The sequence below is a fragment of the Pagrus pagrus genome, assembly GCF_965226575.1.
Source record: "Pagrus pagrus genome assembly, chromosome: 1".
Classification (NCBI taxonomy): Eukaryota; Metazoa; Chordata; class Actinopteri; order Spariformes; family Sparidae; genus Pagrus; species Pagrus pagrus.
This window is the reverse complement of record NC_140185.1, coordinates 30,733,002-30,747,435: the sequence shown is the minus strand read 5'-3', so window position 1 is coordinate 30,747,435 and position 14,434 is coordinate 30,733,002. Positions and strand designations below refer to the sequence as shown.

Below are 14,434 nucleotides of genomic sequence, written 5' to 3'. Positions count from 1 at the left end.
AAGTTTCCATCGTTGATGGCAGGGTCCGCCATACACACATTGGCTTGAAATGCATTCACTCACAGATTGACAGGAAATGATGATGCAGTGCTGCCATATAGAAGCTATATTAAGTTACTGCTAATGCAACATTTCCTGCACAGAGTGGCTTTTATTGTGAAGCAATTCAATTCAACAGCTGTGATCAGAAATGCATCTAAATAAAACAAAAAAACAACAACAAACACATGTTGCTTTGTTGTTTTTCTGACAAAAAAAGCTGCTTGATGAGTGTTAAAATATCACTAGCAACCTCCAGGGTCATAATCAACCAGGACTTCAAACGCTTTCTTTATTTCTTCATATCTTTATATGCACACAGAAAATAACAGGCAAAGAAAGTTGGCTTGATAAATGACACGGTATCCACGGCTCAGCCAAGCGGACTTGAAGAGAAATAATGTCATTTTTGTTGGCACTGGACACGTTCAAATCCAGCTGGCTCGCACATGCCCGCAGATGGTTCCTGCTTCAGCTCGAGTCCCATCAAAGTACACTTCCATACGTCTCTCCAGCGCGCACTCTCGTCGATTTTTAGGGCACCACTGCAGCTGTGTGCAGCGTACTAAGTGCACTCACTTTGGACTGACATGTGTTGAAGGTCGTTAAGTGCTACCGCAGCATGCAGACACACACCTCCACCCTGAAAGTGTGTGCGTATGCGTGTGTGTGTGTGCGTCTCTGGAGAGGCACTTGATGAAAAGAGCGGCCTGGAGTCGAAACTGGGGTCTCTTGCTCTCTACTCATCCACCACAAAGTAACTGAGGACGAAGAGTGGTCAAGCACATGGGATTACGCTCTTTGCTAATGGCTTTTCTTACGCACACAAACACGAACGCACACACACATCTTCACTGTCACATCCATTTCCTGCCGTCATGTTGCTATCAGGACCCCGGTGAGCTCAGGATATCCACACCTGCTGCGTTAGCCTCCATATTTTGGCTCATAAGGATTAGTCGGCCCTCACACGGCCTGATCCGACTCCATCTCTCCCGTCAACAGGTGTCATTCAGATTGATAAAGGACGACGCTTCCTCTCATGGATCGATGAGTGCTACACCTGCACGCACAGCAGACCGTCAGCTGTCGTCGCTGATCAAGTCAAAACCAGTGTTTTTAAGGATCAGACGGATAGGATTCCTATAAAATGAGACACTTTAACAGAATACTTCAGCTCGGTCTATATAATATATTCAGCCAGGCCTCACGGGGACACACACATCTCTCTCTCTCTCTTTTTACATTCACCCACGAGTAGGAATAAGAGGCATATGGAGCGTATTAACATACTGGAACGGAATCAGGAAAGTTCTGACTTTTAATGAAAGATACACGAGACGACTGCGTTTAACCGTTTAAGCTCTGCCTCGACTCAAAAGTAAAAAACCTCAAGTGTTTCCTGAGCGCATTTATGAGCACACGCTTATTTCTGTTGTGCCTTGATGTTTTAAGATAATAATGGTTAGTGGTAGTGATAAACTTTTACGGGTATAGAAGGATTTTATTTAATTTGCCATAATGCATATCAATTTTGAAATATATTCACATGAGCAAGAAGTTCAGTCTTACAAATGAGCACATTTTTGTGGTAGCTTATGACAACAATTAGCATGTAAGTCTTCTTAGTGCAGCGTTACTTCCGCTAAGAGCACCGAGTCTCATTCTGGTATAGGGGGAGGGAAAAAAACGGTCTGGCTTGTTTGCATGTTTTTACTGCAATCAAAATCATCGTGGGTGGTTTTTAACCCAGGATGCAGCGACGGTGCCCCTGCAGTATAGTTTTAGGGGAAACTCATTTTGCACGCCTGGAATCAAAATGGCTAAATCCCTGCCAAAGAAAAGGTAACAGCTGCTAGCTTGTTTACATCCGTGCCATTGGTAGTGCTACAGTAACTTGCCAGTTTCAGTGTGCAGGTTGCAGCTTAGAGGTTGTTGTTGTTTCGTGCAGCGACGGGGGTTTTGAAAACAGTATACGTAGATAGCGGAAGGAAAGGGAAAAATTAAATACTTGACACCAACAGTTTACATCTGGCAAGTCAGACTACTGAAGCAGCAACATCTAGGGCGCTGACAAATAAAGCCAACGCAGAAGAGCTGCCATTCCTCGAATGGCCACTTGAAGCCGACTCCAAAAGCAAGTAAATTCCCATAAGAGCCCATGTTTAAATGCTTTTCTGCAGAAACGAAACTAAAGAAAGAGCCAAAAGTGCCACCATGTTTCATTCTACAGCAGAGTTCATAGAAACTGACACGACGTTAATGGGGGCAAAGCCTATTTTGAGCTTGTGACTATATACAGTTTAAGACCTACACACAGAGAGCAGCACAAGGACAGAGGACACAGACTATGGATGTATAAGAAAACTGCTTACTGACACTGTTACAGTATGTGTGTGGGGGGGGACACATCATGTGTACATCTTGGACAGACTGATGTATGTACACCTTTGAGCAATCAGGTTATGATCAGTCCTGATATAGATGCTATGTCAGTTTTTTGAGATCAGATCCAATTTTTGAGGTTATCCAATCAGCCCCAAGATGCAAGAAGTGGCTCTGTGAACGGGGTCCAAGTCTCGGATTATCTTCCTGTAAGATTGGCATCAAAGGTCTGTGTGGTAAAAGCAGTGCATACACAAAGAAAATGCTTTTTATGACGGCAATGGAAACACTGAAGTGCTGCAAAAGCATAAATAAAATGTATGGTCAATGTATGAGTAGTCCAGAGTGATTTACAGCCAGCACCACAGAAACCACATAAATCCTACCTCCTCATCACACAATGAAGATAAAATATGGTCATCTTTGTGTCACAGTAACTATAAAACTGAACATGTCTTGTGTTAATAGGAATGAGGCAAACCTCCTTTCACTTTGGACAACTCTACACTGCACCCCAGCAGTCCAAAAAACACCTAATGACTCTCTTTAACCTCACATTCCTCTCTGTCCATCTTAATTAACAGCTACACCATTATTTCCTGCTGCTTGCCATTTTCTTCAAATCAAATGTCCCTGATCGAAATCTGCAAAGACTGAACTTTTCTGTACATTCCCTGGAGCGTGCAAGTGGTGAAGCCATTAAAACGTCTGAAACAGAAGGAGTTGATGTGCAGTAATTACGCTCCATTGTTGCGGCTGTTATGGCGTTATGTGCAGGCACTTGTGAGTGCCACCTCTGCTGGAAGCCACAGACCGCTTTCCTTTCAGGATCAGTGGGCGTGTCCTTGCCGGGGTTTTAGGTGGGCATCGGAGCATGTCATGAGTATTTGGGCTGACCCCCCTCTCACCGCCCCTCCTCTTGTTTCTGCACTGCGATCCGCACACTGCCAAGGTCAGTGGATTAGCATGCATGAGAGAAAGAGCACAATATTCGCCGAACGTAAACCAAACGTAAACGGGAAAGGACACTGTGTACACTGAGCAAACACAGCATGCTCGCTAGCTCGGCTTAAAGGGCCATTTTGATTTTTCTTCTCCAAGCCTGTGTGAAAGTATTGAGAGTGAAAATGTTCCCTCAGGATCCGACTGATTCCTTTGTTTACATATTCAGCACATTACCTACAAAGCAGGTGTAGAAAACAGACACTGACAGAGTCTCTGGGCGCCCGTTTGTGAAAATTAGGATAGTGAGCACATATAAGTTAAATGCAAGATTCAAAACAAAGTTACCTGCAATAAGATACACCACTGACTATCAGCACTTGTGTTATATCTATACTATCATTTACCTTTCATGGATAAAGAAAAAAGGGCACGCAGCAGGATATACACGATCTACAATCACATAAACACCAGGTTGCATCATTAAAATTTAACAGTTTATAGGATGAACAAATAAAACACTGCAATCACTGTAGTTGATAATTAAAGGAATACTTTGGCATTGTGGGAAAAACATGTTCTCGTCATGTGTTAGCCTACATGAGGAGCTTGTTATGAACTTTGTAGTCAAGCGAAGCTGATAAAATCAGTGTATGGAAATGTTTTACAAGTTTTTTGCTTAATTTTATTATGAAGTAATGTTCGCACGATGTTACGGTTAAAACAGTTCGAACAGCGTTTCGATTGGTTCCCTATAAACTTCGCTTTCACTATCTTATTTTGTCACAATCACAACATTTCCCTGGGAAAATGAAGACTGACAGGCGATCCAGACAGGCTGGCAGATGCTTTCACAGCTCTATTATAGGCCTAGTCCACATGTACATATTTAAAAAAAAAAAAAATCTCTGTCTAGACGAGCACCGCTTCATAATAACACCCCGGAAAAACGCATTTCTCATGGCTATTCACGTACACTGAGCATATGGAAGCAGACTTTATACTCCGGTCGGTTGCTTAGTGACAGAAAATACCATGAACGAGGCAGAAGCTTCTTGTATGATACCATTTTGTCAGCAAAACACTGTAAGCAGCAGTTTTTGTCTATCTTTTCCATGTCTGCATCATCAAAGTCGTTCTAAATATAACGTTAAGCAATATGACATATATCCCATCAACGCACAAACATATTCCAAGTTCACATTTGCCAATGATTGTCACAATTTCCGAAAATCTCCGTTTCTGCCCATCCTGATGTAAACGCTGACAGCGGGGTTTCTGAATATCTTCACCCTGGAATGAGTTTTCCAGGAGGTCAGATTTCCGTGACCTAAAACACCGTTTGCATGTGTATGAAAGGCCAAAACACACAGACAGGCATCGACTAAAAGACTGAAAGCGCTCAGAGTGGGGGGGTTGACTGTTTGCACTTTAGTGCTAGTATGTGGATTTGGTTACTTTCAGACAGAGCAAGGCTAGCCGTTTAAGCTAAACATCTGCTGAATGTAGTATATTATATCTAACAGACGAGAAGAATAATAATTTATATTTCCTAAAATGTTGAACTGTTCCTTTAAGAGGATCCAGAATGACACACAACTCAGTTCATGTACTTGAGTTAGACTTAAATAAAAGAGGATCAAGTGGTTGCCAGACGCCCCAACCAGCTCATTAATATAAACTGTTTTAAGTTTGTGCAGAACTTTCATTTCTTCTTGTTGTTGCAAGCGAAAGCAAAATAAAAGAGGAAAAATAAATCATCCCTTCAGCGGATCTCTGGAGAAAGACAGCAACATCCTGCCCGAGAAGTTTCTGATATCTAACAGCGATACATGCCGCATGCTTAACCGATGCTTACTGCTTCAAGTCCCATGATCCTTTGTGCTGCCTCTCTGCACTAGAGCCATAATGAAAAACAGACGAGCTCTCCCACTGCAGAAACCACAAAAACCTCCACTCAGTGCACATGAGAGATTAGCCTGGCTCATTAGGAGAGAGGGAAGGAGCGGGAGGAGAGGCAGGGAGGACAAAAAGGAAAAAAGGACGCCTTTCCAGGAAAAAAGGCCGCGTTGAGCAAGGGTCCTCTCTCTTTTCTTACCGACTGTGCACACCAGAATGGAGGTTTTAAAGGGGTGACCTGCTTTACATGTTTTGCGTGAATGGTGCGGGTTGAATCGAGGCTAGTCTGTATACGAAACGTTTAGCATGTGAGTGGCGCTGAGACCCTGTTTATGCAAAGCTGAACTCTTAATGAAAAGGTTACAATCAGTGTCAGTGACGTTTAAATACGATTTTCTACGCCACGTTATCAGCTGAGAAGCATGTTGTCTGTCACCGCTCCAGCCGAAAGAAACTCAATCACAAGCTGCTGCTGTCAAAATACATGAAATTTTAAATTATGAATGCCGAGCGGAGTAAAAGCAAAGTGGGGGTACAAAATAGAGACATCAGTGGTTTGCAAAACACTTAATTGCTGGGAACCAGCCTTGAGCCATTTAACTTGTTTCTCAAAAGAACTAAATGGATTAAATTGGCTCAAGTATGTGAAAGGTTCTTCTTGGGTATAAGCGATGCCAGTTTGAGATGGGTGCATGTGAATTAGAGCATTACGCCTCACTGGCGTTGGCTGAGGAGTGAAGGAAACAAGTGTCAGATTGTTGTTTTCGCAAGGAGGAACTTCAGATTGAGACAGGTAGTGTTTACAGGAGCCAACGCACCCCTACATCCATTTAAGCCTGTACTTTGGTTGCTGCTGGATCGGCATATTTGCCTGGATGAGCAGTGGTGCAAAACAGATGCAAAGACAGGATAAAAATACATAAACCAGGAACCTAATTTTAAGAAGCAACTTGTTAGCTATGCAGAACTGTCCGCTTCCAGCACAGGATATTTAAAAAATAGTGTTTAGTGAGCCAGTCAATTTCCCTGTGAGCTGCATCCAAACAGCGACCTTATTTCTCTTCTCCCTCATTTGTCATAAGCTCCCATAATGCATCAATCAATTGCCGAAAAGCTGTTAGCTGCACAAATAGCGAACAACGGCAGCATGTATTTACATTATAAAAGCCTAATCCACAGTTGTTATTATAATAAGGAGTGCTGCGGTGTGAAGTAATTACATTCAGTGATGAAGTCAGGTGCAGAAAGGTCTCCCATTCAATCAGCAGATTCACCAGGAGACACATTAAGTTTATATCCGTGAGATAAATTGTTGCGTTCAGCTGGACAATACCGAGCGCTCAATCAGCAGCAGAAGGAGGGAAGGACCGAGTGCTTGTGAAGGTACAAAGCCCGGCTCTGTGAGTGCTGCACAATACTTCCTAGCCCCCGAATTGTTGAACTTGAAGAGTCGCGTGTTGAGCCGCGCATGTTTCACCCAGTTCTGTCAACGCTCGGGGTGAAAAAAACAACACAATTTTATGCAAAGTGACATCTAATCTGAGAAGAAAAATAACCAGAGGGAACAAACTTATAATTGCGTGTGTTTATGAAAAGTGGTGTTTGTTGAGTGGCCGTCTTGCACGTTGACACGCGTGCATCCGGGGCTGCAGGCGCTCGTGGTCTCTGTCATGTCTGTGTCAGTACTAGACTGCTGCAGGGGGGCTGCTTCATTACACACAATGTCTAGCTGTTTCTCTCAGGTCACCTTCAGCTAGACTAAATTGTATTATTTTGTGTGGTTGACTGAAATTACAACTGTTGTAGCGGATTTCTAAGCTGTAGCTGGCTTGATTTCTGCGTAGTTACTCATCTTAAATACTTGGACAAGCAAGACAGAGGTCAGATTTGTGCTTCATTGTTCCCATTTTTTTAAAGATGTATCTAGCAATGCCTACAAAACTGTGTCAGGTAATTATTTTTCACTTACTGTAAGGGAAACTGATGCGTGGCGTGACATCATCCTCAGTGGCCGTCAGCGATTGGAGGCAGCAGGCCAATAGCAGTGCAGCGGCCAGGAGACAGTGGACCGTCGCAGCTAATGTCCACATGGTTGCCTGATCCTCTCACACAGACGTACACAAAAGCACAGTTTGTTTTTTAAGATTCCCTGGAATTCATTAAGCTCCTCTCGACTCCGCAGAGCTTTACTTTCTCACTCCCATCTTCCTGTCGGGGGAGTGAACGTGTCCTTGACTTGATTCTTGTACTCCCAGTGGTCCTTACACACGGTTAGCGAGACTCTTAGCACAGAGAAGAGGAGTCCTTCCTGGATTAAAGGCTGTTTGTTGTCATCTACTCATAGTGCTCTTCGATGGATCAGCGTTAAGCTCCGACCACCGGCCATTTAGTAAAAGTCATTCCAGATCTGCGGAGAGAAGAGAGAGAAGTTGTTCCTTTATGTCGGATCCAAGAACACGTTAAAAAAAAGATGAAACACCAGCTGGAGTAACAGATCCATATCCAACTTCTGACGCTATAACCGACAACTATAAAAGCAAAAGCACTGATGGATTTGGTGGTTCACCCTGGGGGATGGAGTGTTGGTTTTACTGCAAACAACAAATCAAGAATTCAAGAGTTAAAGGTGTTAATCAGCTTCGACAGCAAACAATGGCGTCACCCCCCTGAAAATCACCCGCTGCGTCTCTTTGTCCCCAGATTTTAATATTCAACTGTAGCGCGCTGATGGCTTCAGCTAAAGCCTTGATGACAAAAACAAATATTTATCCTTCTACCGTTTGCTTTTTCACCACACTGCCAAAGAAAAACTCAACTCAACATTCCTCAGACCACCAGACAGCTAACATGAACACACAGACCGTGTGGTAGCTTCAAGCGTTTCATAAACTTTTAAATCCAACTGAATGTCCAATTTGCACAGCAGCCCACAAAGTTTTCTCTGCCAGATAAAACGCATCTTGGACTTTTTATTTTATATCCCTGTATTTAATTATGCTGTCATCAACAATCGGTGAGAGCTCCCCGAGAAGATATTATGGCAGCTTCGCTCTAATTTTGTGGCTATGTGGAGAAATAAATGAAAGAACAGTGACTCCCGAGACAACTCTGTAATTTGTCTCAAAGAGGCGCAATGAACACATCTGCTCTTTGACTTTTACTGCCTACAGTGTGAGTGTGCAGATAAGGTGCCTGTTATGTATGCTCAGATTCTTTAATAAGGGTGTCTTCTTCCTTGGAAAACACTTGAAATAGGCACTTCCTCCGTCTGATTCATCGCTCTCGGCTGAAACAAACACAAGCTATTGAGATATATGATAAAATAAAATGGAAACATGTGTCTTAGTAGCACTTAAGCAGCCATAACACATTTCTTTAACACTTGGAGGTGGTGGAAACAAGCTGTAACACCAACACGGACCTTTTATGTTTGTATGGTGAACCTGTTACACATCGTACTGCTGACACAAAGCTACATTAGCATTAATTTAGAGTCGTGTTTATGGCGACATTTACGATCCTTTTAGCTCCATTTTGGGTCTCCACCAACACCTGGCAGATATATCTGGCTTTTAAGCTATTAAAGGTTGCATTCATCAGCTGGTTGCTAGATTTGCATGTCTGATGTTTATTACTGAGTTTTTTTGAATGAGCACAGCTGACGAGTGTGGCCACAAAGGATGCTATGTGATATGTAAACAAAACAGTGAAGTTGTACAGATAAAGAAAAAAAACCAGAGGAATTTAGTCTGAATCATCATTTGTGCTTTAAAAAACAAAAAAAACATACTTTGACTTTAGATTAAATGTTAGGGTGAACATCCAAAAAGAAAAAGATAAAAAGAAAAACGTAAAAGCAATACCAAAGCTTAAATCGTCAGTGTAGCATGTTAGTATGCTAACAACGGCTAATTAACACTAAACACCGAGTACAGCTGGAGCTGATGGGTATCAAAATGTATCCTGAGGGGGACGTAAATGTCAGACAAGAGAGCGAACTGTCTCTTTATTCTTGTGATTTCGCCAACATCCTGAGAAAAGTACAGACACCAAAGTCGGTAAACACAGCGGGGCCTGTTCCCGTCACAGAACAGGACTCACTGCTCCTTATTGCCTGACAGCGCTGGATGTCTCTCCCCCCACGAGCTCCTACATAGGTGGTGACGTTTAGAGAGTAAACACTGGAGAGCACATGGCGTCTCTGGTTGAGAGCTTGCGTCACTGCAACAACTCCCAGAGGACCTCGTTCAAATATTTATGGGAGCTAATAAATCCGACAACAGTACAAGACAACTGGGGGTCAGTTAGTGGCCCCTGGTTGTCAGCTGAGACAATTCCCTGCTGGGGAATACCGTCTTAAAAAACTTTGGACCAGCCGGGACGTACTACAGCAGAATGCAGGATAAACAGATGTACAACGCTGTCTCCTCGCTACCTACCATTGCAAAGACTGGACCAGTTGGCTAACAGACTTGCAGACTGGCACCAGGAAAATGAGCAGCTTTCTGATTGAAGGACTTGTTGAGATGTTGGCAGAGTGTAGTTACTGGAAAGCCGTTCATCTTGCATAATAACTGGGTATAACTGGCATTTTTGTAGGTAGGTGGACGGTCATCTGTCTCACTTTTGCAATGGCAAGACAGATTCCTGTAGTTTCACTGTATAAAACCTTTCCCCCTTCATCTCTTGCATCTGTGCCTCGCTGTCACACCCGTCTCTGTCCTTCCACCGAGTCTCGACCGGTGAAACAATACATCTGTGTCACTCGTCACTTCGCTACCAGCCTGCTTTGGTCCCTGCTGCTCTGCTGAAGCTAGCTGAGTCACTGGGGGCTGAAACACACGTTCGTGATCCTGTAACATCCCCCACCCTCTTCGTCTGGTCCTTTTCATGCCTGCTGAGACTGCAACAACAAGCATGGCAGCCCCGCATGTGTCACACACCCCAGGTCTCCATGTTCCCGGGGCATATCCTTATATAACTCCAGAGGTCTTTTAAATTTTAATGAAAAGAGAGGGGTGCTGTTCGGGAGGGTTTCCTGGCACTCTGAGAAATTGGGAAACTTTGGGGCTAGTTTCTGTAGGGCAGGGATGCATTAATAAACATCTCAACACTCTCGCATTGACCTTTCTGTACTAAAAGTTGTTAACTCACTCGCAAATTACTTCGTCGATCACATACACGGTTGTGCAAATTGCTGAGAAAAGAGGTTAAAATACGTAGTCACACCAGTTCATATTATTGAGTATTAAAGACACATCAGGTGTTATTGATTTGCTATTTGTTGTGTCAAAATATCTTCTATATATCTTTTAAATATCTTTATCTCTGATCTATATCAAAGGAGGCCTATTATACTTTCTTTAATAATGTCATCTTCTTGAAAGTTATAAAGCCAAAAGTCTGCGGCAACCAGAGCTCCTCTCTCCCACAGAAAACACTGCTCCTAAATGCCTCGTCAATAGTCCCCACTCTAATTCCGTGACTTTGTGACATCACACTACGTCACCATGTCACGCTTTTGCTTAATTTATGCCTATATTCACAGTAGAAGTGAAGCTAACTGGAAGCCAAAACCATGACAGAGCTGACCAGCGTCACGGTGTACCATGCTGGCTCAGGTGTGAGCAGACCAATCAGAGGAGACTGGGTATTCGGGAGGGGGGGGGGGCTTAAAGAGACAGGAGCTTAAACAGAGAGTCTCAGACAGAGGGTGATTACAGTGCCGCAGTATGAGCAAAACATTGCTTTTTTGAGTATTAAAGAATGTAAATTTATTCTAGCAAACCAAAATAAAATGATGAATCTGAAAATGAGCATAATATGTCTCCTTTAAAACAGCAGAAGCTGACGGTAGCACCAGGTGCGGCTCACGATTAGTCATCTTTAATCCCCTTAGCTTACTTTATTCCTCAGTGTTTTCGTATTTGAACATTTCTCTCTGGTGCTTCCCCAACAAATTATTGTACGTCGAAGCAAAAACAACAAGTTGGCGAGCTTAGTCATAAATGAGTTATGTCAATATGAAGAGGCCCCTCCGGCAGTCTGGGAAACTTAAAGTATCTGGGGAATCCAAAATACGGGATGACTCATGGGTGTGCTGCCTCAAATCTTCAGTCCAGCACCTCAGGAAGACAAGATGGATGTTCGAAACCCCGGAGGCCGATCTGCTGAGGCTTAGCAAGGGCAGGGAGGGCAAGTAAACGACATAATGACACACTTGTCCTGTTTTCTCTTACATATTTTTGTTGCCATACAGCCATGTCACCATTACATGCATTTTAGTCAAATTAATCATGTAGTGTCCTTATTCATTCTGAAGAACAATGAAGCATGGATCTGAGGGAACAGTATTAAATATTAATAAGCATTAAATCATATTTGACAGCGAGTACTCCACCAAAGAAAGTGATCTTATTAGAGGCAACTATTACAGGACTTATAGGATTAGAGCTCTGTTCATCTGGAGCTGTTACAGTACAGGCAACCCGCTACGCTCAGTGCCACAGGACCCATCTGCTCATCTAGGAGAGGGTCTGCCGCTCCTTGTATCTATGAAGGGTGAATCTGGTGCCATATTGCTTAAGGCAACAGATTCATTAACCTTTCAAACCTCCCTCGAGGCGCCCCATTAATACCTGCATCTGTTGAGAGGGAGAAAGGATGTGACAGACACACTGGACGATACGCACGGCCAGGTCACGGCAAGTTCACTGAATGGGGAGCAGCGTGAATGCTAACCATTTGGCTAGCTTTGTATAAACGACTGGGCTTTGTCCTCGACGAGCGGCTCCCAATAAGTCATCTCTGCAAAGTGACTTGTCTCTCATTTAGTCTTTGGCACAGGCTGAGGCACTTATGGAGATAATCAGCGGCCGGGCAGGACCCTGTGATGAGAGCGCGATCACAGAGCTCGACATGAGGCTAGATTAGGCCGCCGTCCAATCCATTAACAGTATCATGAGTACATCTAAGTCCAAAGTGAAAGAGAACTGTAATTTGCATTATACCGTGCAGCTGCAATCAAGTTTGAAACTTTAGTGTCTCGGTTTTTGCCAGGTTTAAGGGTGACCTTGTATGACTGCAACTACTGCTTCCAACACATATTAAAAAAAAAGAAACAACAACAAGTCTAATCATTTTCAGAGGGTAAATTTTATCCGTCCTTGTCTGGCACTAACGTTAAAGTTGATTTTTTTTTCATGCTCTGACCCTAAAAACAACACGGCCCCTTGGGTGCAGATTGCTATTCAGGGAGATTTATGGAGCCATTATGTTGGGCAGAAAAGATCTCAGTAGGTGACTGACAATCAGAGACTCCATGCTGTGTCTGCCATTATAACTCTCACTTATAGCAGTCGGCTTTGCTGAGCGAGCAGTGCACGATTGGTTTAAAGTCAACCAGGGGGATGGTGGGGGGAGGGTGTGCCATGTTGCCTCAAAAAACCAATGGCTGGATATTCGCTGACTGTGAAATGAGTGTTAATTTATCGCCAAGAAAAAGCTGTAAAAACCAATTATCTCACGTATAATTTCAATAACATTAACTTGTTAAATCCCCCCTGTCCAATAACTTACTCCAGAGTAAGAGCTCTTAACTAAATTTGTCTGGATTCACTGATACGTAATACATTAAATACAGTGATAAAAATGTAATCAAATACTCATAACATACTTCACATGATCACTTTTCTAATTACTCAAAAGCACTAGTTAAATTCTCGACACAGTACTTTTGTTACCGAGCACAGCACAGAGTCTCTGTTCTGATCATCACCAGCTGGCTGAGCTGCGTTCAGCTAAACACAGCAGCACTTGAGTTCATATCAGACCTACAGCCCAACTCAAGCTGAGGGTGGATATCGTTAGCAAGCCAGCTAAGATGAGACATGCAACCCAAACGTGGAGTTACATGGAGACACATTACTGCTCTGTTGGTCGATGCTAATTGTCTCCTTACACCTTTAGCAAACTAGCACATCCTGGACCAATCTCTCCACTCAACACAAAGAGAATACCAACCTATGGGCCCTCACTTGTGAATCTGCATTTAACACTGTAATGTAGTAAACAATGGCCAGGAAAACCATTCAGGAGACCACATAGAGCTGCTTATATGTTGACAGAATCTACAAAACTTTTCAGTGAACTCTGAATCAGGTGCGACAACCAGAATCGTCAACTTCAGAATAAAAGAGGGGCAGCAAAATCCAAAAGCCTTCATGAAATAGATTATACTTTGATAAACGTAACACTGTTTCTGATCACATTCAAAGACTGAACAATCTGCCTATAGTGGTGGTGGTGAGGCTCGCTTGTTAACTTGTTTCCTGCACAATATTGCACGCTTGCAAGGAGTGCACGTCTTCTGCCAGATTTATATAGTTCCTGCTTCTACATGTACGCTCAAACTGCAAAGGATGCAATGTAATTAACATGTGTGCCAACAATGCTACACGGTACATATTAATGCATTTTCTTTTTTGATATACTGGCAAACTTTACTGCTTCGAGAAAATAGTCAATTTGATAAATAACTCATAAATTGATGATTGAGAACAAGAACACGTACCCTCAACTTTAAAGATTTTGAATCCTCAACCTTTTGAGTGGATTTCTCCAGCAGGGTGGAGGGTAAAGTACTGTTATTTTCATACTATGAGATACAGCACTATGATGCCTTCTGTGAACGTGGGGTACCGTACTTCCTCTCATCCAGCCCACCTGGGGATGGGACAGGGGGGAAGTAGAGAGGAAGGTTTCAGCTGAGCAGACTGCTCCCAGCGCCAAAGAAAGCAGACTTCTAAATAAATCACGACCGGGTTAAAAATAAACTCTAAAATCGTGGGTACGTCTACACAGGCAACAAAAGTGGCTCATTGCTTTCTTAAGACTGTACAGCAGCTTGTAGGTAATACGTCCATCAGAGACACATCTGCAGGATGTGATCTCACAGAGGCCTTTGAGTTGTTCTTAATATGGACGACCTCGTCATAACTCATAATGCAGAAATGTCTTTACATCCAGATATTGTTTTTGCCTCTCAAAGAAAATTCATATAGAGTAGGAAACTGAATGTAAACTTTTTAAGGGCTTATTTTTATAAATGTCAACTGAAGATATGGAATCAATTGGACACGCTTTCACTTGTTCCTCCTTAAAAAAACTT

The 14,434-nt window shown here is 42.9% G+C and overlaps 1 protein-coding gene across 2 annotated transcripts in view; it reads right to left on the bottom strand.

Annotated features, from left to right (window-relative positions):
- LOC311259628 (semaphorin-4B-like) overlaps window positions 1-14,434 on the bottom strand; it is a 56,776-nt gene that overhangs the window by 22,399 nt on the left and 19,943 nt on the right. For both annotated transcript variants that reach the window (XM_084356876.1, XM_084356877.1), the window contains exon 2: window positions 7,235-7,672. In XM_084356876.1, coding sequence (XP_084213002.1) covers window positions 7,235-7,355 — 121 coding nt within the window. In that variant the 5' untranslated portion in view covers window positions 7,356-7,672. The remainder of the gene's footprint in view (window positions 1-7,234; window positions 7,673-14,434) is intronic.